At 43.5% G+C, this 24778-nt stretch overlaps 1 protein-coding gene across 1 annotated transcript in view; it reads left to right on the top strand.

The window, feature by feature from the left end:
• The window catches only part of NPAS2 (neuronal PAS domain protein 2), a 159776-nt gene that overhangs the window by 74913 nt on the left and 60085 nt on the right, over positions 1–24778 (top strand). Inside the window, exon 3 of the mRNA XM_058534457.1 lies at positions 20959–21107. Coding sequence (XP_058390440.1) covers positions 20959–21107 — 149 coding nt within the window. The remainder of the gene's footprint in view (positions 1–20958; positions 21108–24778) is intronic.

Below are 24778 nucleotides of genomic sequence, written 5' to 3'. Positions count from 1 at the left end.
CAGTTCAGCGGCTCCAGGGGGCTCTGTCCTTCCACGTCGCCTGTGGGGTGGGGGACAGCCATGAGAACAGCAAATCCCCAGCCACTCCAGACCCGCTAGACCCGCATCTGCGGGGCACAGGGGGAGTCTGTATCAGTTGTTAATTCCTCAAGTTTTTCCTTAAAAAAAGACAGGGAGCAGGGGAAACGGCCAGAGGTGTAGACGAAACAGGGTTGGCGTGGAGTGAGGGTTGTTGAAGCTGGAAGATCGGCACTGGGGGTTCCTCATTCTCTTCTCTCTACTTTCCATATGTTTGAAAATTTTCTGTAGTAAAAATTTGAACAAACAACAGGACCAGTAACTCCCAGCTTATTCTGAAGTAGCAGGCCCTTCCCTTGGCATTGGGAAACATGGCTTTTCAAACCTTAGGCCCCAACATACAAGGGTTGTAAAATCCATGTGGTTCCAAGCAACAAGTAAGTGAGGAGACCAGACTGGAATAGAATCCTCTTGCCCTCTTTCTTGGGCAGGCTGGCTTCTAGTTCTTTCCTCTGGGATGTTTTGCCTCTTGGTTTCCTTGCGGGGAGCTGTGGATAGAGCGCTGGAGGCAGAGACCTGAGCCACATTCCTGGCTGGCCCTGCTCAGGCTAATGAATTTCAGCTATCCCCTCCACCTCACTGAGCCTCCACTTTCTCACCTGCAACGTGAGGGTAGTAATTTCTGTCCCGCTGTCCTCTTGGGTTATTTTGGAAATCAGCCACAAAATATACTAAGAAGCTCTTTTTTAAATTATTAATATTTATATTTATTAAAAATGTATTAATTATTAATTAAAATTCTTTAAATTTTGGGGGGGCGGCCCCATGGCGTAGTGGTTAAGTGCGCATGCTCCACTGCTGGCGGCCCGGGGTTCGGATCCCCAGCACGCACCGACGCACCGCTTGTCAGGGCATGCAGTGGCAGCGTCCCACATAAAGTGGAGGAAGATGGGCACAGATGTTAGCCCAGGGCTAGTCTTCCTCAGCAAAAAGAGGAGGATTGGCATGGATGTTAGCTCAGGGCTGATCTTCCTCACCAAAAAAAAAAAAACAAAAAAAAATCTTTAAATTTTTAATTATTAAAATATTATATTTTTAATTTTAGTAATTAATGTATGTGAAAATGCAGGACACTTGACAATAATACATTTACGAGGTATTCTCATTAGCAATAATGAAAATATCAGCAGTGGTGGCCAGCGTTCATTGAGTGCTTCCTCATCCTTTCAGGGCACACAGTACCAGGCTAAGTACTTTTGTATGCATGATCTCATATCATCTCCTCCACATCCTTTGAGGTGTGTATCATTGTTATTCCATTTTCACAGATGAGGACCGTAAGGCTCAACAAGGCTAAGTAACTTGTCAAACATCATAAAGCTCTACCAAGGAGCAGAAGTGGAAGCTAAACACAGGCTTCCTAAACCTTAGACTCTGTTCTTCTTCTCCAGACTGCAAGCGAGTCTCTTCATGTGAGCACTGATTCAATCTGTCTGGCAGGCCCAGGCTGAGAGCTGTGTCCTGATGTGACTCTGAGTCCACAGGAGTCTGCTTTTGCCATCACGATCTTTAATATCATCCCCAGCCCCCAGGCTCAGCCCGGCCTCTCTACTGCACTGCTCACCTCGAAACCAGAAGAGATAAAATGAATGTTTCAGCTCTACCATATTCACAATCACCAAATATAGTATTCCAATAAAATTTTGGCTCAAAGTTATGAGAAATGAATCAGATTGTGTGCAGCTTCTTTCCATTCATTCCCATCCCTCTTTGCTCTGAGCCTTGGGCTCTCATCCCCCAACTGCCTACTTGGAAACCTCCCTACACAGATGCCGGGTAGTGAGGCTGCTGGCCCTCACTCCCCCCTCATCCTCAGCTGGGGAAACGGGCTGAGAATGTTTGGTGACACCCAGATCTCCTCACCAGAATAGTAGCATAATGCAGCGTGCTCCATGACACTTGGGAAAGACAAGGACAAAATAAACACAATCCCGAGACGGTATCAGTTTAAAAAGCCTCTCGTTTTGCAGGTTTTATAGCGGCAACATGGGAGGCCCGTCGCCTAATCCCACCTGGAGGCCTGATATGAGTTGTTTTCACTCACATGGTATTTTTGATGAGATTAGAAATGTTTAGCCTCACGTCACAACTCTCGTTTTCTCCAGAAAACATGTGCTGTGTTAGGCAAGATTTTCAAAGCTCTAAGTAATTCGTGGTTTATTTGGATTTCTGGATTACGTATTCTGAACCAGGACGCAGTTCCACTGTCTTCTTTGAATTTCCATGTAAAGCCAGTGAGTATTAATTGAGTGCTTATTATGTGTCTAGATTTATGTACTGTTTTCTTTAGGGGCGATGCAAAAACATGGTCCTTGAACTCAAAAAGGAAACAGTTTGAGTGAGAGACGTTTGGAATCCCTAGATGATGTGGTTCACAGTCTGTGTTCCAGTCATAAGCATCTTTCTCATTCTGATGTGATATAGTCTTGTGGTCTGAGTGTGTGCGCGTGTGTGCGTGTGGTCATCCAGGAAGTGGTATGGTGGGGCAGGAAGTGCACAGCTGAGAATCAGACAGGCCTGGCTTTGATTCTAGCCACTTCTACTTTCTGTCCTTACAGTAGTTACTGAACCTCCCTTAGCCTTCCTCACTTTCTTCCTCTGTAAAATGAGGGTGATAACACAGCAACTTCTGCCCAGGGTTATTGCAGGGACCGAATGCAGCTGTGTGTAAGCCCCCTGCACAGTACGGGGTACACAGTGCTAATGAGAAGTGCTAAAACTTCTGGAGTGCTCCCTGTGTGCCTGCAACATGTTACAAGCATTAACTCCCTAATCCTCACAACGCCATCTCGACGTAGGTTATCATTAGTCCCATTTTACAGTTGTGAAAGCCGAGGCTTCATGATCACATAGCCGGTCAGGGGCAGGCAGGGATTCAGATTCAGGCATCATTTACTAGAGTCTGGGCTCCTAACGCCTTCTCATGACAGTCAGTCAGTGGAAGCTGCTCCTTTTGATTTGCCCAAGGGGTCAGGACAGAAAGTGCAGATTTGCCCAAAGAAAGCAAGTTTCTATAACTTGGCAGTATTGTAAAATACACACCACTCCATTTCTTGATGGAAGTGAACACTAAGTAGAAACTGTTTCATGTTAGCCTCTTCCATTAACCCAATATTAAATGAGTAGTTCATCAACATTAATTAAAATTACATTATCTCCTATCAGCTGGGAAGTTCTGTTTCCATAACCCTGTGCATTTTCATTGAGGGAGGGAGGATGGGTGGTGCCTTTTGTTAATAAGAATCAAGAGTGTCAGGCAAGAGTAGCTAATTCTTGGGGTTCTCCATAGACTGAATGCTGGTTCTGAAACATAAACAAAACAGTTTCATTATTCTTTGACCCTTATCCTTAGTCTCGGCACAGAAAAAATGGTTCAGGCGGGAGGGAGAGTTACAGCACAACAGACAAGAAGCCTGTACGTGCCCTTTTGCAGAAGCAGGTTTAGCCATTCGGAGGCTGGTTACTTCTTCTGTTTCCCCCAGGGGTAGTTGGCCAATGTGGACGCGTGACTGAGACCCTTCCGTCACCCTCCCATCAGTATCTGTTGACTGTGTTGTAAACAGGTGAAAGATAAAGAAGAGGATACATAGCATTACCCTACCCTCGAAGAGCTTTTAGGCAAGTTAGGGAGGCGTTCTCGAAAACGAGCATCAAGGAGAAAGAACATATCCTGTGGGGCCTGTGTAGGGCAAAGCAGCGATGATGATCAGGGTTTGTAAGCTCTGCGTTCTCAGCCAAGCGCTCTTGTGTGGAGAGGAATACGGCGAACAGGAGAGCCGGACCTCGTTTCGTTGTTTCGTCTCTCTGGATGTCAGGGCTGTAGGTCTGGAAGGAAAGGCTGGTCCGGGCCGTGAAGGTTGTAGCCAGCCTGGAGGACTTCAGCTCCGTGCACACTTGCTGATGCCCCCGTGTGCAGGCGCGGTGCCGAGTGAACAAGCCCAGCCCTGTGCGGTGTGTGTTGATGTTCTTAGCTGGAGCCTATCGTGCTAATTTTGCTCCGATTTTCTTTCATAGGCTCTTGGTTGGGTGTTATGTACATCATTGTAAACCCCCCCGACAGGAAAAAAAATGGCAGTAAAAAATGTTTGAGGCTTCCTTTCTGTTTGTTTTATTTGGTGATTAAGGCAGCAGCAGGCATTTCGAGAACATAGAGGTATCAGGACACATGATTCATTTCTATCACGCCGTAACTTCCAGATGAGTGACTCTGTATTCAAAACAAAGGGAAAAGTAGATCTGTGCTTGCAGGCAGAATGCTAATTCTCCTGTGGCCCAGTAAACAGCAGACTGGAAAAGGGGCCTCCCTCGATTTAGGGCTTTTGGCTTTTACCCTGGTGGGGTCCTTTGACTGGCTAAGAAGAATTGTCAGAAGGAGAAATGTGTACCTAGTAGGCTTAGAAACTTGGGGATGTCTTAGCTCAGGGACACTCAGAACCTGTCTGGGGGCATCTGAGGCAAAGGGCAATTCACTGAAAGCCCTTTCGATAATTTCAATAAATTTTAAATTGAGAAAGGATGGTCAGAAGTCTTGAAAAGCGTCTTGAAAATGCTGCCTTTCTTCAGAAAAGGCTAAACCTTCCTTTTAGAATTTTGGTGACAAGTTCCTAAGGATTGTGCTCTAGTGAAATTCTCCCTGTGTAACCGTTAAGTAAGAATCATGAGGAAATTAGGCCGGTTTCCCATTTGGGCCCCGACGTTTTCTGATGACTGTAGTTAAGAGTAAAGATGTCCCTGTTACATCTCAGGAGAAAAGAACACCTCACTGAGCTCAATCATCCCCCAGACGCTTCACCAAGTCTCCGCAGCAGAAAACAGCCCGAGTTGCCCAAGTTCTCCATGAGACAAGGGGGGCACCAGCCTGACCAATCTTGTTGCACGTGGGGTAACCTTTCTCCCCACACACCCAGATGACGTTCTCTTCTTGAGCCAAGCTGCTGAAGGCTCCTGAGCTCAGTGGGGCCCCCACCACCTTGGTGGGCAGGGACGCTGTGAAAGTGAGGACGTGCGCACCTGTCCCGAGGACCCGGGCCTGGGCATGGGAGGGGGCTGCACTAACCTTAAGTGGACCTTGCTTTACACAGGACTTTCCCAAAATGTGTTCTGGGAAACACTAGTCCCGGGAAATGCCTTGACAGCAAGTTTGGGCCATGCCGTTTATTGTTTCTGCCTTTTGGAGAGTTTCAGGACTCCTTAGCACGTTAAAGGTGCTAAAACTATGATTAGCAAATAAACATCTGTTCCATTTTGTGTAACGATGCATTTAGAAAGATTATCTGGAAAAAAACAAAAATTAGTAACAGCAAAATAACCTTCTCTGGCCATGGTCCTCCCCCTTTCTCCAAATAATTCTTCATGATTTTCCATGGAAGACCCTTTGCCCAATACTGTCTTATGCGGGGCCGGCCCCGTGGCTTAGCGGTTAAGTGTGCGCGCTTCGCTACTGGCGACCTGGGTTCGGATCCGGGGCGTGCATGACGCACCACTTCTCCGGCCATGCTGAGGCCGCGTCCCACATACAGCAACTAGAAGGATGTGCAACTATGACATACAACTATCTACTGGGGTTTTGGGGAGAAAAGGAGAAAGAAAGGAGGAGGATTGGCAATAGATATTAGTTCAGGGCCGGTCTTCCTCAGCAAAAAGAGGAGAATTGGCATGGATGTTAGCTCAGGGCTGATCTTCCTCACCAAAAAAAAAAAAAAAATACTGTCTTATGCAATAGACATATCAATTCTATTCCCATCACTTGTGTACATTTTCTTATGCATAAAAAAATACCAAAACAACATTTGAAAAATACTGAAATGTTTAAAGAAGTAAACAAATGTCATTTATAATCATACCACTTAGAGATAGCCACTGTTAATATTTTGACATATTAACCATCACATTTTTCTACATTTCCGTCCATTTTTAACAGGAATACTCTTATAAGCTCATTGTTAATGTGACCGATCAGACCTAAATTACTCTTCGTGAAAGTTCACCTTTCATGGACAGGACTGTCTTAATATTGAGGATACTTAAGATTTATGTCATGCCTGTGAGCATAGCATTGTCACAGTTGCCTCTCTGGACACTGACAGTGAGCACATACTTGATATATTTCAATTCTCCAGGAAACTGTGAGATCTTCCTACAACCACCCCTCTGTTTCAGGCACTCCAAAAGACTCTTGTAGAGACTGCAAAAGAAGCCTAAGACCTAATCCTGAAAAACTTTCTCAGACAGCTTGATTTTGCTCGTTTTCTAACACATTTTGGGAGCGCTCGCCTGCACCCTTATCAGTTTCTGTGTCATCCTATGATGTGGAATTGTTAGCCCAGTTAAGATATGCCAGAATTCCCAATCTGGAAGGAACTTGGGCATCAGTGGGTCTTTATTTTAGGCATTAACTGTCCTGGGTGTCTGTTGCTGTGTAACAAACCACTCCAAAATTTGCAGGATTAAAGCAAAGGCATTTATTTTGCTCATGGATCTTCAGCTTGGGTAGGGATTGGCAGGGACTACTTGTCCCTGCTCTGTGTGGTCTCAGCTGGAGCGGCTCAAAGATGGTGGCCTGGAACCATCTGAAGACACGCTCACTCCCATGGCTAGTGGTTCATATTGGCTATTGGCTGAGACCTCAGCTGTGACTGGCTTTCCACAGGGAGGTGTGGCTTCCTCACAACATGTGACTGGGTTCCAGGGCGAGCATCATGGGAGAGAGAGCCAGGGAGAGCTGTGGGTCATCTTACTACCTGGCTTTGGATGTCAAGCAGTGTCACTTCTGCTGCATTTTATTCACTAGAACTAAGTCAGCCCACACTCAAGGGGAGGGGAGTTATGATTCATCTTTGTGTATGTGTGTGTGTGTGTGTGTGTGTGTGTGTGTGTGTGTGTGTGAGGAAGATCAGCCCTGAGCTAACATCTGCCAATCCTCCTCTTTTTACTGAGGAAGACTGGTCCTGGGCTAACATCCATGCCCATCTTCCTCCACTTTATATGGGACGCCGCCACAGCATGGCTTGCCAGGCGGTGCGTCGGTGAGTGCCCTGGATCCGAACCGGTGAACCCCGGGCCGCCACAGTGGAGCGCGCGCACTTAACTGCTTGTGCCACCTGGCCGGCCCCATGATTCATCTTTTGGTGGGGGGAGTTTCAGAGAATTTTTAATTCTCTGGTTTAAAATCACCATATCAATGTCTTCACTATTTTATAAGAGGAAACTGAGGCCTGTGGAGGTGGGAGTGCCTTGCCCACTCTCTCCTGGCGTAGGCGGCAGAACCCGGATGAGAACTCGCATCTCCTGGTAACTTGTCTAATGCTCCTTCAGCCAAGCTGTACCACCCTGATACTCTGGCTACCCCCACCACTCTTCAGGTTCCGGTGGTGATTGTAAATGTGAAAATAACATGCCTTATAAAATGCCTTCAGCTCCTCACCACAGAGACCCTCTATGGATAAAGAGCCACTCTTCATGAAACTGCATACTTACACACTTAGAGTATTATACCTATTATTATATTATACCTATTATTCAAGTATTATACCTATCATTCAAAAACCCAGCTGCTCTTGGCAGCAAGGAGAGCCCCCTAGTGCTTCCATCCCAGTTCTGGCCGTTGCTTTCCAACTTTACTGGGAAGCATTTGAGTTTAGCAGCTTTTACTCCATTTGATCAACTGTCTTTGATTCAGAGAACATCTTCTATTTTCCCCATCAACCTGTTCTATTTACTCAGTTAACAGAACTAGACTTATTGGGGCAATTGAAAAGAAGGGGACCTTGAGATGAAACATTAGGAAAAGATCCTTGTATGGAAGGATCTGTAAGGTGTTAGTAATAGTTTCCCACTGGATGCTGGAGAGGCGTAAGCTGAAGCCATTGCCAGCCTGACCGGTCTGCACATGAAGTAGATTGAAAGCAAGAGCACGCTCGTGATGATAGTTATTTTTATCTCTTTTCACTGATTTTGTCCTCTCATTCCTGATCTGGCTCACAGATCACAAGTTCTGATACAATGATTTTTAATTTCTTCCCCTTAGGGAAACGGTATTTTGGGTGATGTATAAAATGCACCTGCACCAGACATTCATGTGTCGTTGTGAATTTAAGGGAGAGAGAGGGCCAAGGACACAAACCTGCAGATATATGTTTGCATTTACCTGCATGCTCAACGTCTCCATTCCTGCCACGGGACCTCTCCCAGGAGGATGGGAGATGAGCATCTCCCTTCGCAGTCTGTGTCGCGGGCTCCTGAGAAGGACCTGATCCCCATCCCAGCGTCAGCCATGCCTCTTGAGTAGCTGGGTGTGAAGCCTAGTTTTGCACACTCAGTGTGCACACCTGTGACCATCTCCCACCGGGAAGGAGGGGAGAGAGGCATTGAGCGTGGTTTATATAATATGTGCTGTCTCATGAAATCCCTCAACAGAAGGGCCTTCAAGTTTCCACCTATTGGAGAAACTTGAGGGGGGTGTGTGTGTGTGTATGCGTGCGCGCATATGCACATTTCCCCTCCACATCGCTTGGCGTTGGCACCGTGATCCTCTCCTGCCTTCCTTTCTGCAGTGCCTCTCCTTCCTTGAGTCCTCTTGACACACCATAAGCACAGTCACCTTGTAAGAATGCAGGCTGCTGTCCTAAATCTCATTTAGATCCTGAGCTACAAGTACAACCCTCCTCTGGAATTCCAGAGCTCTGGAGGCCTACACCTCTGCCCCTTACCCCTGTGCCCTAGCTAGGCCAGTATGGGTGCCCAAATCTACCCTGAGTGGGACGGGAAGCGTGGGAAAGTAGTTTTATTGGTTTAATAGAACTCCATGTTGACAGGCAGTGGTAGTTCCCTTTTGATGCTTTTTTAATGTTAGATCATATCAGAGTGATACAGTCGTGCCAAGGGAAGGAAGACCTGGCCAATTTACCTGTCATCCTCCTTATTCTCCAAGAGCCACCCAGAAATATGTTTCCTCAAGAGTCTATTGTAGGGCCGGCCCCGTGGCTTAGCGGTTAAGTGCTCGCGCTCTGCTGCTGGCGGCCCGGGTTCAGATCCCTGGCGCACACCAACGCACCGCTTCTCCGGCCACGCTAAGGCCGTGTCCCACATACAGCAACTAGAAGGATGTGCAGCTATGACAGACAACTATTCACTGGGGCTTTGGGGGGAAAATAAAGGGCCTCTTGTTTACAGACCCTGCCTTCAGGCTTTCAGAGTCTGTGTTCCCACCTTTGATTCCTATGGGTCTTATTACGTACTCACTACAAAAGGTATGAAAAGATATATGGAGGTTCTGGACCTGGGTAAGATGGAGTCAGCCTACTCCATCCTGTCCATCACACTGAATACAGTTATAAAACCTGGGCAAAATGCATGGAACAGCTATTTGAGGACCCTGGAAAGTAAATAGTAGGGGCAGACTGGGGAAGTATCACTGAATTGGCAGTGAGCTCACCATTTTCTTCCCTCTAGTATCCTCTAGCCTGGATTCAATGCAGCCCCAAACCCAGAAGCGGGCATCTGCGCTGACAGAGAAAGGACCAGGAGAACCCTCTAGTACTGCATGAGGAGCAGGAACAGGGTCTCTAATGCTCAGATTGAGTGAGGAGAAAGCTGCCCTTTTTTGTTCTTTTCTCTGTTTCCTTGTAGTCTGTAAGCAATCCTCTGATAGTGGCAGCAGCAGTAACAACAGCAGCGGCAACAGAGATCCATAGGAAACTAAAATGTTGAGGGAGGGAAACCTATCTCTCTGAGCAGAAGAGCTATGTAGGTCTCAGAGGGTGGGATGAAACCCTGTTGCTTCTTGTTTTCTTTCTCTCTCTCTATCTTCCTAATGCATGGCCCCAGATGAAGGTGCAGATGTAGGAAGTGCGAGGCAAAGCAGAATAAATAAAGAACCAGCTTTCTGGGCAGTGGAAAAAAAAGGAGCCTTGGGAACCAGGAAGTACTGGGCAGAGATCTCAGAGAGAGAGGGGCTCAGGAAAGTGACCCTATAAAGAAAGTTGTAAGTACCTGAGCTCACCAGTACTCTGAATATGCATGGATCTGACCTTAAATAGTGTACCATAGACTTTTAGATCTGAACGGCAGGATAGACCACCACCCAAGATCCAAGACTAGCCATGTGGGACAGATCAAATAGCACCATAGATTTCTTAGCAGAAACCATGGAAGCCTTCTGCTAGTGGCACAATATTTTTTAAATGTTGAAAGAAAAAACCTCTTAGCCCAGAATTCTCTATCCAGTGAAAATATCCTTCAGCAATGAAGATAAATGAAGATGTTCTCAGATGAAGGAAAACAAAGAAAGCTTCTTCTCAAGACACCTGCTCTGGAAGAATTGCTAAAGGAGGTTTTTCCAGCAGAAAGGAAATGATGTCAGATGGGAACTTGGGATATGAGATGTAAAGGAAGAGTAGCAGGAATGGTAAATATCTGGCAAAATATAGTAGATAGTCTGACATTTTAAAAAAATGGCATAATCTGATCTGATTCAGTGTATGTAGATGTAGTGTATAAGATAACTACAACACAAAGGGAGGGATGATAAAAGAAACTATATGGAGTAAAGTTTCTACATTCCACTTGAAATGGTAAAATATTCTAGGTAAGCTCTGAAAAGATAAGTTTTTATATTACAATCCCTAGAATAATTACTAAGAACTATACAAAGAAATATAGTAAATAAAAACACAATAGATAAATTAAAATGGAATACTAAAAAATGTTTAAATAACCCAAAGAAGACAGGAAAGGAGAAACAGGAACAACAAAAAAAGCAAAGAATGAAAAAACAGAAAACAGATGGTAAAATGTTATACCTAAATCCAAACATATAAATAATTGCATTAAATTTTATAAACATGCCAACTAAAAGAGATTGTCAGAATGGATTTTTTTTAATGAACTAACTATATGCTGTCCACAAGGCGTTTACTTGAAATATGGTGATATAAATACGTTAAAAGTAAAACTATGGAAAGCAATATACCACAAAAACACTAATTAAAAGAAAGCCAGAGTGGCTAAATTAATGTAAAATAAAGTAGACTTCAGAGCAAAGAAAACTACCAGGAATAAAGAGTGACATAACATAATGATAAAGGATCAATTTACCAAGAACACATAACAATTCTAAATATGTATATACCAAACAACAGAGCTTCAAACTACATGAAGCACTACCTAAAGAACTGAAGCGAGTCGTTAATATGCCTGTCTCAATTACAGAACTAGGATATAGAAAAGTTGAGAAACACCATCAGCCAACAGGATCTCCTTGACATTCATAGAACACTCCACTCAACAATAGCAGAGTACACATTATTTTTCAGTACCCATTGAACATTCATTAAGATAGACCAAATCCTGCTTCATAAAACAAAGGTAAACAAGTCTAAATGAACTGAAATTAAATTACAAACAGAAAGAGAGCAGGAAAAACATCTCCCAAACTTGGAAATTAAACAGTATGCTTCTAAGTAATCCAAAGGTCAAAGAGGAAGTCTCAAGGAATATTAGAAAATATTTTGAACTGAACAAAAGTAAAAATACAACATATCAAATTTGTGGATTGCAGCTAAAGCAGTGCTTAGAGGGATATCTATAGCATTAAACGCTCATAGTAGAAAAGAGAAAAGGTCTCAAATCAACAACTAAGCTTCCATCTTAAGAAAATAGAAACAGAAGAGCAAAATAAACTCTAAACAAGAAGAAGAATGAAAATTATAAGAGCAGAAATCAGTAAAATTGAAAACAGAAAAATAATAGAGAAAAATCAATGAAACCAAAAGGTGATTTAAAACAAATTAATAAACTTGGTAAGCCTATTGCAAGAACGACAAAAAAGAAGACACAAATTACCAATAGCAGGGAAAGAAAAGGCGATATCCCTACACATCCTTCAGATATTAAAAGGACCCTAAGGGAATACTATGAACAACTGCATCCACATAAATTCAGTGGCTTAGATGAGATGTACCAATTACTCAAAAACCGTAAGATACCCAAACTCATACAAGATGAAATAGAAAACCTAAAAAGTCCTATAGCTAGTAAAGAAATTGAATTTGTAGTTAAAAACCTTCTGAAAAAGAAATCTCCGGACCCAAATAGTTCCACGGATGAATTCTGCCAAACATTAAAAGAAGAAATATCACTAATTCCACAGTCTCTTCCAGAAGAATGAAGAGGAGGAAATACTTTCCAACTTATTTTATGAGACCAGCATTACCCAGAAAAAGACAGTACAAGAAAATAAAACTACAGACCAATATCCTTCATGAACATAAATGCAAAAATCCCCAACATTAGCAAATCATACACACACACACACACACACACACACACACACGGTGATATATACGTACATATATATAAAATACATCATGACCAAGTGGAGTTTTATCCAGGGAATGCAAGTCTGTTCAATATTCAAAAACCAATCATTTGTAATCCACCAAGTTAGCAAGCTAAAGAAGAAAAACCAAAACCACATGATCACATTAATTGATGCAGAAAAGAATTTGACAAAATTCAACTTCTATGATGTAAACTCTCAGCAAACTAGGAATAGGAGGGAATTTCCTTAACCCGATAGAGGCCATTTACATAAAACCTAAAGCTGATATACTTAATGGTGAAAAACTGAATGTTTTCCTCCTGAGACGGCAACAAGACAAAGATATGTGTTCTCATCACTTCTGTTCAACATCATACTGCAAGTCCTAGCCAGAGCAATAAGACAGTAAGAGAAATAAAAGGAATATTGATTGGAAAAAAAGAAATAATACTTGCCTTATTCACAGATGACATGACTGTATATATAGAACATCCTGAAAAACTTACCAAAAACAAACAAACAAAAAACTCCAGTAACTAATAAGTGAATTTAGCAAGGTCACAGGATACAAGGTCAACACACACAAATCAATCATCTTTCTGTAGGCTAGCAATGAACTATTAAAAACCAATATCAAAAACACAATACCACGGGGGCCAGCCTGGTGGCACAGTGGTTAAGTTCGCATACCCCACTTCGGCAGCCCGGGGTTCGTGGGTTGGGATCCTGGGCACGGACCTACCCACCGCTCATCAGGCCATGCTGTGGTGGCGTCCCACGTATAAAATAGAGGAAGATTGGCACAGGTGTTAGCTCAGGGCCAATCTTCCTAACCAAAAAAAAAAGAAAAAACCATTTACAGTGAATCCAAAAGAATGAAATACTTAAGTATAAATCTATTAAGACAGATATAGGATATTTATGTGAAAACTGCAAAATGCTCATTACAGAAATCAAGGAAGACCTAAATAAATGGAGAGATATATCATGTTTATGATTGGAAGACTCAACAGAGTAAAGATGTCAATTTTCCCCAAATTAGTCCATAGATTTAAAGCAATTTCAATCAAAATCCCAGCAGAACTCTTCGTAGATATAGACAAGTTGATCGTAAAATGTAATGGAAAGGCAGAGAAATTAGAATAGCCAAAATAATTTTGAAAAATAAGAATAAATTTAGAGGAATCACATTATCCAATTTTAAGAGTTACGATAAAGCTACAGTAATCAAGACAGTGTCATATTGGTGGAAGGATAAACCACAGATCAATGGAACAGAATAGAGACTAGAGAACCCAGAAATCGACCCACATAAATATGACTGATGGATTTTTTACAAAGGTGCAAAGGTAATTTAATGTAGAAATGTCTTTTTAAAAAATGGATTTAGAACAATTGGACAATCATACGCAAACAAATAAAATTCAACCTAACCCTTACATAGTATAAAAATAATGAACTCAAAATGGGTCATAAATCTAAATGTAAAATGTGTAAAACTCTGAGGAGAAAATCTTCGTAGCCTGAGATTAGGTAAAGGGTTCCTAGACCTGACACCGAAAGCACAATCCTAAAAGAAAAAATTTGTTAACTTGGACTTCATCAAAATTAAACCCTTTTACCCTGTGAAAAACAACATTAAAAGAAAAAAAAGGTGGGGCCGGCCCCGTGGCTTAGCGGTTAAGTGCGCACACTCCGCTACTGGCGGCCCAGGTTCAGATCCTGGGCGCGCACCGATGCACCACTTCTCTGGCCATGCTGAGGCCGCATCCCACATACAGCAACTAGAAGGATGTGCAACTATGACATACAACTATCTACTGGGGCTTTAGGGGAAAAAAAAAAAGGAGGAGGATTGGCAATAGATGTTAGCTCAGAGCCGGTCTTCCTCAGCAAAAAGAGGAGGATTATCATGGATGTTAGCTCAGGGCTGATCTTCCTTACCAAAAAAAAAAGAAAAGGCCAGCTGAGAGAAAATATTGACAAATCACATGTCTGACAAAAGACGTATCAGAATATATAAAGAACTCTCAAAACTCAACAGTAAGAAAATAAAAATCCCAATTTAAAAATGGGCAAAAAGACATAATGAATGCTTCACCAAAGAACATGTACAGATGGCCAAAAAGTACAGGAAAAGATGTTCAACATCATTAGCCCGTTAGAGAAATGCAAATAAAAGCCCCAACACTGTGCATCTCTTAGATTAGCTAAAATAAAAAGCATTGACAATACTAACTCCCCTCAAGGATGTGGAACATCTGATCTCTCGTACATTGCTGGTGAGAAAGTAAAGTGGTACAGCCACCCTGAAAAACAGTTTGGCGGTTTCTTATAAAGTTAAACATAGACTTTCCGTGTGACCCAGCCATCCTACACCCAGGTTACTTACTTCAGAGAGCTGAAAATTTATGTTCACACAAAAACCTGCTCCCAAATGTTTACAGCAGCTCTATTCATAGTCCCCGAAAACGGGAGACAACCCGAATTTCCTTCAGCAGGTGAATGGATAAACCAGCTGTGGAACCTCCATCCAGTAGAACACTATTCTGCAATGAGAAGGGGCAAGGTACTGAGAGAGCGGCAACCTGGATGAACCTCAGAGGCGTTCTGCTGGGTAGAAGGAGCCAGGCTCAAAAGGTTACATGCCGTGTGATTGTATTTATATGACATTCGCCAAAAGAGAGCACCAGTGATAGAGAACAGAACAGGGGTTGCCAGGGGTTACAGGTTGGGGAGGATGAAGAACAGAATAGGAGGATGAATACAGGTATGGGGAGGGAACGGTTGTCTCTTGATTGTGATGGTGGTTACATGCATTTATACACGTGTTAAAATTTATAGAACTGTGCCCAAAATAAGTCGTTTACTGTATGTTAATTTCAAGAGTAAAAATTTTTTAAGGTATATATCATCAGCATTACTTTTTCTAGACAGATGCAATTAGGGTGAGACTCCTTTGCCTCTGACCCCCGCTCTCTCCCCCGCAGCTCCTCACGGGGTTCTGTTAGTGCTGACTGGGGAGCAGAGCCCCTAGCCACACAGTTGCCGACCATCCTCGCCTCTCCTTCCTGTCTCTGCTGACTCCCCCTAAGTTGGGTCCCTCTCCCCCTTCTCCTGATGTCCTAACCCGTTTCCCTTCCCCAGACAGTCCATCAGCAGCTGTCCCAGACTCCGAAGCTGAGACCAGCTGGTCTGGTCTGGCATTAAGACGCTGTGGCTGGGCTCGCTCTTCTTGTCCACTCCCCTCTCACTTGACTCTCCCATGTGTGCCACCTCTCCTGTCCAGCTCCACCACTCAGCTCTTCCTTGGACTATCCTCCCCGCCATCTGCCCATCCACCCCTCAAGGCCACCTCACATGAGGCCCCTCCCTGACCGCCTCGCACGGCCAATCATCCTTTGTGACCTCCCTAGGCCGTTTGTTTAAACGTCTCACCTAGCTCGTGTCACACTGCACCTCGTGTAAAAGCTCTTGATTGTGTGAATTCCATCTCTTCCTCTAGACTCTAAGCTTCTTTGAGTTGGGCACCAAGACGTGGTCATTTTTGCCTCCTCCATATTACTTGACGGAGTACCTTGTACACAGAAGGTGCTAATCAAAGGATGTAGAAAGAATAGCAAAGGCTATCTTTCCTGTTTCTAATTGCTATGTCTGGGGAACCCTCAAGTCAGTCGTGTAAGAAGGCCCCACACGGGGACCTGAAAGTTGACCTGACCCCCTTTTCCCTGGAGGTCTGTCCATATTGCACTCAATAAAGGGATCCTCAAGTTCTACCCTGGGGGGGGACTTGTGGCCTCGATCCCCACAATGTCTGTCCAATTAGACTAGATTGTGCTGGGGTAACAAACAACCTCCAAATGTCAGTAAATCTTACATGTTCTAGCAAAGAACATCCTCATTCAGGGCCCTGGGCTGAGAGAGACTTCACCTCTCTCATTTTTGCCAAAGGTAGGAAAAAGGAATGTGGCAGATTCTACACTGATTCTCCATGCTTGTACCTGGAACAGACACGTGCCATTTTTGCCTGCATTTCCTTGGCCAAGGCAAGTCATGTGGCCACGCCTAAGTTCTAGGGGGCAGGGAAATGCAACCCTAATCTGTCTAGAAGGAAACCAAAAATATTTGGTGCGCAGCAGTCGCAACAACCACAGACGAGCATGGCAGTGGGAAGGGCTGCTCCTCCTAGAAGCTGGAGCTGAGGTCAAAATCTTCCCTTGATTTTCTGCAGTGGCCTTCCCAGAACACAAACACTGTCATCCTGTTAGCATACAGTGCCGTGTTTCTGCAGAGCATGTTTAGTTTCTGTGCTAAGTCACTCTCAGTTCGGTGCTCCCAGAACACTGGTGCGTAGCTCCGTAACAGATGGCATCATGATGGTTTTGGAGGGAGCTGTAGAAGGAGGTAGGAGAGTGCAGTGATTCACGGCATGGGCACCTGAGCCAGCATGCTCCATCACTTCCTAGTCGTGTGACTTCTCAGTACCTCAGCTTCTTCACCTGTGAAATGGGAATCATAACGGTGCCCCTCCCTTAAAGGGTTGTTGAGAGGATTAAAGGAATTAATATATGTAAAGCACTCAAAATAGCGCCAGTTACATAGTAAGTGCCCAGCAGATGTTCTCTATGTAACCAGATGTCCCATGAGGGAGACCAGAAAAGATAACCTGGGGCGCTTTGAGTCCTGCATTCAAAATCAAAGGGTGAGGCTTGTATCAATGTATATTTAAAACACACACACACACACACCCCTTCTCTTGCTTCCAGCCTTCCTCTCTCTCTTTCTTTTTCTCTAAAACTCAATAAGAAGACAAACAATCCAATTGAAAAATGGGCAGAAGGTTTGAACAGCCACTCCCCAGAAGAAGATGTATGAAAGGGCGTTAAGTATGTGAAAAGATGTTCAACGTCACTAGTCATCAGAAAAGATCCAAATTAAAACCACAATGAGATAACACTACAATGGCTAACATGAGAAAAGACTGACAATACCAAGTGTTGGCAAGGATGTGGAGCACCCGGAACTCTCATAAGTTGCTGGTGGAAATGCAAACACAGTACAGCCACTTCGTGTAACAGGATGGCAGTATCTTATAATGTTAAACATACATTTATCATATGACCCAGCAAATTCATGCTGATGTATTTACCCAAGAGAAATGGATGCCTGGTCTACACATGGACATGAATGTTCAGAACAGCCTTATTCTTAATACCCCCAAACTGGAAACAACTCAAATGTTGTGGCATAGTCATACAATGGAACACTAGTTGACAGTCAAAAGGGATGAAATATTAATATATGCAACAACATGGATGAATCTCAAAAACTTTATGCTAAATGAAAATCAAAGACTATATACTATCTGATTCCATTTATGTGAAATTCTAAAAAAGGCAAAACCAATTGACTGAAACTTAGAAAACTAATTTTCTATGGCTGTCGTCTAGGAGAGATCAACCACAGAGATGCAGGAGAAAACCTTTTAAGATGAGGGATGTTTTATATTTGGGTTTTGGTGGTGGTTACGTTACCAGAATTCATCAAACTATACATTTAAAGTAGGTGAATTTTATTGAATGCAAATAATGCCTTAAAAGAAAAAACAAACTCAAAGGCTGATTGTTTAAGTGCCTTTCAACTTGTCCCAACACCTTATGTGTGGTGATCTCGGGGCCTGGCGAGCAGACCTCCTTATTGGCCATAAGGTCATTCGAGCCTCATTTTCTTCCTCTTGCCTCAGAGTTGCAGACCCAGCTGACGTTGACCGATCTCCAGTGGGCACCACAGTGTGTCCCAGGCAGAGGCTGACGGAAACAAGCTTGTGTTTCTGTCACTAATGATATAAGCCTTCATCGTGTTCTCTGCCAGGCCATGTTCGTTGTCATTACACCCATTGAAGAGGAGAACAGAGTAATAACAAGCTGGGTGTTATCTGCTCACAAATAATTTATAATGGGCAAACTAGGGCAGGAACAGAGCTTTTTTTGGCTAAGGAGGTTGCATGTCACTCTTTAAAATCTAGGCCAAAAAATTATTTATAATGCATAGACAGTCACTCAGAAAGTTAAAAGGTTCCTCTCTTCTCTCCCGTGTGTTTGAACACTATGTTTTTCACCTGGACTAGCAAAAAGGCCCCCGCCCCGAGCATCTTACTGCTACACCTGCAGCCAGCCTGTGATTGTGAGAGAGCACATGTGAAGATAGTTCCTCGACGAGAAAGGAGGCCTTTGTAGAAACCTCTAAAGGATTCCAGGTCCTTCCAAACATCCAAGAAGGATGGAAATGAGGGAAAAGTCAGGAAAGGGAAGAGACCCTTAGGTAAGGGTAGTGACCATGCACTTAGGTGAGCTTTGAGGAACTGCCTCAGATATTATCAGGAAACAGCCCAAACTGAGAGAGAATCAGCAAAATGTGGCTTGTAAATGGGTGTGTGGAAATAAAGACAGGTTGTGTGTAGTGAGGCAGAGGCAAACAGTGGTTGTGGCCATCATGGCATCTAGGAAAAGGACATTTGGGATGTGTCTCTATGCTTCCAAGGGCTCTTTGGGGAAGCAGAATCTTTATTGATACTGATACCTGTAGACATTGATACCTACCCCCAAGAGAGGTAAATCCCTCTGATGGGAACTCGCTGACTTGTCACAAGCCACCAGTACCCTGCCTGATGGCACATTGGCCAGGGGCCTCCTGATGAGTGATAGCTCCCCCAGGAACCTTGTTCCCAGGCCCCAGGCTGCCTGGATCAGCAGGCAGACCACGTTTGATGAGCCCTGCAGCTGTGGCCCCTGCTTTCTCTCAGCTGACTTGCTAGAGCAAGTCCATCCTGGGTGGATTTGGGAGAGGTGGGTCAGCTTTCCCAGCCTTGGACCGCCTTTGAATAAGCTGACTATTGATGAGGGGCTGGTCCTGTGGAGCTGAGAGCCAGCCCTGGGACTGGGGTGTCATTGAGGACCAAGGCCTCTGGAGCGGCACTGCTTCCCAGGCTTCCTCAGGGCGAGGACGGGCTTTCTATGACGTGTTTGGTTGGTGTCTACTAGAGCGGCCCCTGTGGCCATGATTTCCTATTCAAGTTCCCAGGGTCCTAGGCTTCCTCAGAAGTGCCTCGGTGGCTTGAAGGAGATCCCCTCCCGTCAAACTAAGCAGCTCCACTTTGATTTCTTTATAGATGTCCAGTGTAGTGTGTCATTTTTCTTAGCAGCCTTAATTTTTTTAGAGCAATTTTAGGTTCACAATAAAACTGAATGGAAGGTACAGAGATTTCCCATATATACCCATCCCTACATATGCACAACCTCCCCTATTATCAACATCCCCACCAGAGTGGTACATTTGCTACAATTGATGAACCTGCATTGACTCATCATAATCATCCAAAGTCCACAGTTTACATTAGGCGTCACTCTTGGTGTTGTGCTTTCTACAGATTTGGATAAATGTATAATGACACGTATCCATCATTATCATATCATACAGAGTAGTTTCACTGCCCTGAAAATCCTCTGCTCCACCTGTTCATCTCTCCTTCCTTCTTAACCCCTGGAAACCACTGATCTTTTTACCGTCTCCATAGTTTTGCCTTTTCCAGAATGTCAAATATTTGGAATCATGCAGTATGTAGCCTTTCAGATTGGCTTCTTTCACTTAGTAATATGCATTTAAGTTCCTCCACGTCATTTTTTGTGTGTGTGAGGAAGATCAGCCCTGAGCTAACATCTGCCAATCCTCCTCTTTTTGCTGAGGAAGACTGGCCCTGGGCTAACATCCGTGCCCATCTTCCTCTACTTTATATGGGACGCCGCCACAGCATGGCCTGACAAGCGGTGCCTCGGTCTGCCCCCGGGATCTGAACCAGCGAACCCTGGGCCGCTGCAGCGGAGCACACGCAGTTAACCACTTGCGCCACCGGGCCGGCCCCCCTCCACGTCATTTTTGAAAGGGTTCGGCTGCTCTTAGCAGCTTGACAGCCATGTATGGTCCCCGTCATACAATGGCCAGGGGTCGGGCATGGCTTACAGACGGTTTCTTGTGAGGTGCGCCTTGTCTCCTCAACAGGACAATGAGCTCTGGAGTGGTGGCCAGGACATATGCCCTGGGTGGCACTGGCTCTCTGCTGGACGCTGGGTACACCTGGCTACCCCTCATGACTTGGAGCCAACGGCCAGGTGCCCTGGGTTGGAGTGGACGTGGTTTGAGCCTAAGGAAGGGCTGTCAGAGCGAACTCCTCTGGGCTGCAGCCGTCCTGTCGTTTGCTCCCTGAAGGTTAAAGCCCTCTGAAGTCAGAGAGAGCAGCATCTGGCGACGGGGCTAATCTGTGTAAGCTTTTGCATCTGAGTCAGAACTTACTTATTAATACTGTCTCTCTTTGCGGCCAAGAGTCTAGCAAAACATTTTTCTGTCCCCATTACTCAGCTCTGAAATGTGGCAAATGTTAGTTTCCCTGAAAGAGTTTTGATAAGTGATCACAACAGAACACACTCTGATAGAAAAGTACTTCCATTTCATAATAAAGCGTATATGAGGTGGAATGTTCCAATAACCTGTGCGTTTTGTGTTTACAGAGCTTCGCGAAACAAGTCTGAGAAGAAGCGTCGGGACCAGTTCAATGTTCTCATCAAAGAGCTTAGCTCCATGCTCCCTGGCAACACGCGGAAAATGGACAAAACCACCGTGCTGGAAAAGGTCATCGGATTTTTGCAGAAACACAATGGTAAAGGTTACGCTTCTGTCCCTTTTTATTCTGTTGCTGCCCTTTCCATTTGGCGCTGATGTCATCAAGCTGGTCGTCCTGCTTGGTTCTCTCTCCCCAGCAGAGCCCGACCTCCTCGGTCATAGGCTTCCTCTTTTGAAGGCGCTCCGCCCTCTGGGATAGCTCCATCTCCGGCAGGTTTGGGACAGAACACTCGCCTCCCAAACTGCTCTCTTAGCCAGAGGAGAGAATCCAGAGCATCTTCCCAGGTAGCACCCAGCCCGAGTGGAGTGATGTTAACAGTGGGAGCGTTTCATTAAAAATGTCTAGAGCAAGCATTTCTCATTCAGCCCTGAAGAAACGCAATGCCCAAGTATTCATTTTCCACTGAATCAGACTGTACTTGTTTCTTGAACCCTCTCTGCCACTGCCCCTAAGCTCTTTGGCCTTCTGAGTTACACTGTGAAAAAAATAAATTGAAATTCATTAACTTACTTAACGTCAAATCCATTTTTTATTGAGATATAACTCACATACCATAAAATGCACCATTTTAAAGTTTATAGTGCAGTGGTTTTTAGTATAGTCACAAAGTTGTGCAACTATCTAATTTTATCATCCCAAAAAGAAAGCCTGTGTCCCTTAGCAGTCACTTCCCATTTCCCCTTCCCTCCAGATCCTGGCAACCACTAATCCACTTTCTGTCTCTATAGATTTGATTCTGGGCATTTCATATAAATGGAATCATGCAGTACGTGGTCTTTTGATTCTGGCTTCTTTCACTTAGCATCCGTATTTTAGCGAGTATCTGTATTTCATTCCATTTTATGGCCAAATAATATTCTATTGTATGGATATTCCACATTCCATTTATCTCTTTATCAGTTAACAGATATTGGGCTGTTTGCATGTTTTGGCTGTTAAAAATAACGCTGCTATAAACATTCATGTACAAATTTTTGAGTAGATCTATGTTTTCAGTTCTCTTGGGTGTATACCTCGGAGTGGAATTGCTGGGTCAAACGGTAACTCAGTGTTTAACTGTTTGAGGAACTGCCAAACTGTTTTCCACAGTGGCTGCACCATTTTACATTCCCAGGAGCAATGTATGAGGGTTCCAGTTTTTCCACATCCTCACCAACACTTGTTATTGTCTGGTTGTGTGTGTGTGCATGTGTGTGTATTTATTATAGCCTTCCTAGTGGGTGTGAAGTGGTATCTCATTGTGGTTTTGACTTGCATTTCCCTAATGACTAATGATGTTGACCTTTTAATGATGGCTTCATGTACTTTTTGGCCATTTGCATTTCTTCTTTAGAGAAATGTCTATTCAAATCCTTTGCCCATTTTTAAATTGTGTTATTTATCTTTTTGTTGTTGAGTTGTAACACTTCTTCATATACTCTAGATACTAGACCCTTATCAGATATATAATTTGCAAATATTTTCCCCCATCCTGTGGGTTGTCTTGTCACTTTCTTAGTGATGTCCTTTGACACACAAAACTTTCAAATTTGATGAAGTCCAGTTTCTCTGTTTGTTGTTGTTGCTTGCTTGTGCTTTAGGTATCATATCTAAGAAACCATTGTCTAATCTAAGGTCATGAAGATTTACATCTGTGTTTTCTTCTAAGAGTTTTATAGTTTTAAGCTAAAAATTAAGCGTTTAGATCTAAGCTATACGTTGAGCATTTAGCTATTCAATACATTTTGAGTTAATTTTTGTATATAGAGTGAGGTAGGGAGTTGAAATTCATCCTTCTGCATGTGGATATCCAGTTATACCAGCACTCCATTCTTTTTCTTAACTTTTTAATACTTTATAAAAGTATAACACACATACAGAAAACACACAGATCATAACTGTACAATTGAATTGGTTATCAGAAAATAAACAGCCAGGAAACTAACACCCAGGTCAAAAAATAGAAGCTTCCCCAGTAGATGCCACTTCCTATCTACTTCTGCCTTCCTCAAAGGTAATCTCTATTCTGACTTCTAATACCGGAGTTTGGTCTTACCTGTTGGGACCTTGTTCAGATGGAAGCGTACATTATAAACATGATGTCTGTGTGATTAATCTGTGTTCTTCCAGTGGTGTGGCTAGTTCTTTTTCCTTGGTATGTAGTATTCCACTATATGACTTTACCACTTGAATCCATCCTTGAACTTATGTCTTTTTCAAATCATCCTCTCTCCATTTTACTCTTCTTCAAACTCTTTTCTCTCTTAACCCTGACCACGCTGCCCTGCCACTCACCTATGGATGGTACAAAAAAATTGGAGAAGAGTTAAGAGGGTTCAGGAGCTATTAACAAGCAAAAAGAACAGAATTCTTTATTCCTTAACCATGACACCCAACATAATAAAGTCAGAAGTGTCAGATTATTGAGGAGATAATTACAGTTCTTCTGTGCTTATAGTGATGCTTCTCTTTCACTGAACATTTTTCTAGACAAGATGATTTCATGGAAGAGGGCACAGCTGGGATATTAGAAAGTTTCATTATACTTGTTATTCTTTTATTATTTCTTTAATAATTGTATGTACCTATTAAAAATGTGACAGTAATGATGTATCCTCCTTTTTTTCCCCCAAAGCTGCCCAAGTGAGAGTAACGAATAGGTTAATTGCTTTTGTTAAAAGTCAAGGAAGAACAATCAAGCAGGATTGGAATAAAGTGTTGCAGCAATATTCAATTGCCCCAATAATTTAATCAGAATGGTTACATTTCCTAAATAATGATTTAGCCAAGTGAAATAGCAGGTTGGTTTGATTACTAAGATATTTTGTGCAAATTACTCAAACTAGGTCACTGCCACTGAGCAGCAGGACAGCTGTTAAATAGGACAGCTGGGATCAAGTTCGTCAGTGTGACATTTATGCTGGGCTCTGTCCACTGTGGAATTACAGAATCGTCAAATCTGGGACCTGGAAAGGATCAGTCAGTGGAAATGCAGCCTCCTAACACCCAGAGTGCCTGTCTCTGCCTTTTTCATGTAACTAAGGCCTGCTCCACACAGCCCGCTTCAATGCAACCAGGACCATTCCAGGATCTCACTCATCCTTATTCCATATTCAAAAGATTCCATATTCAAAAGAAAACAGAAGATCCATGGAAGATTTTGTGTAGAAATGTAATGATTGGACCAAAATTTGGATTAAATCAAAAAACAAAAACAAGCAATAACTTTACTTATAATCCAAATGGACATGAACTCCACAAGCATCTGCAACAGGATAGAAAATAACGTGGTCACCATTTGTTCAGGGCTCACCATGAACCAGGCAGGCATTGTTCTCAGGGTTCTATGTATAGTACCTCATCTGAGCTTCACAGCAGCCCTTTGAGTTAGTGCCGTTTCACAGGTGAGGCAACTGAGGCAGAGATGTTAGGCCACTCACCCAAGTCAGATAGCCAGAAAAGTATATGGTATTTTCATTGGTATATAGTATTCCGTTATATGAATACCAGGCAGTCTGTCTCCAGAGTCTGGTGTTTAACACTACACCATACTGCTTCCCCACAAGAGGTGATTTATGGGACTCTTGTAGATATTGATATCCTAGCTGCCCTATAGCTGTTCATTAGTGTGGCCATTTAGACTACTGGTTTTCACCCTTGGCTGCCCATTAGAATTGCCCGAGGAGCTTTTAAAACTACGTATAACTGGGTGACACCTCACAGATGAA

The sequence above is a fragment of the Diceros bicornis genome, chromosome 40 (genome assembly GCF_020826845.1).
Source record: "Diceros bicornis minor isolate mBicDic1 chromosome 40, mDicBic1.mat.cur, whole genome shotgun sequence".
Taxonomy (NCBI): domain Eukaryota; kingdom Metazoa; phylum Chordata; class Mammalia; order Perissodactyla; family Rhinocerotidae; genus Diceros; species Diceros bicornis.
The sequence above is the reverse complement of the archived record's forward strand: the minus strand, read 5'-3'. Positions and strand labels throughout refer to the sequence as shown.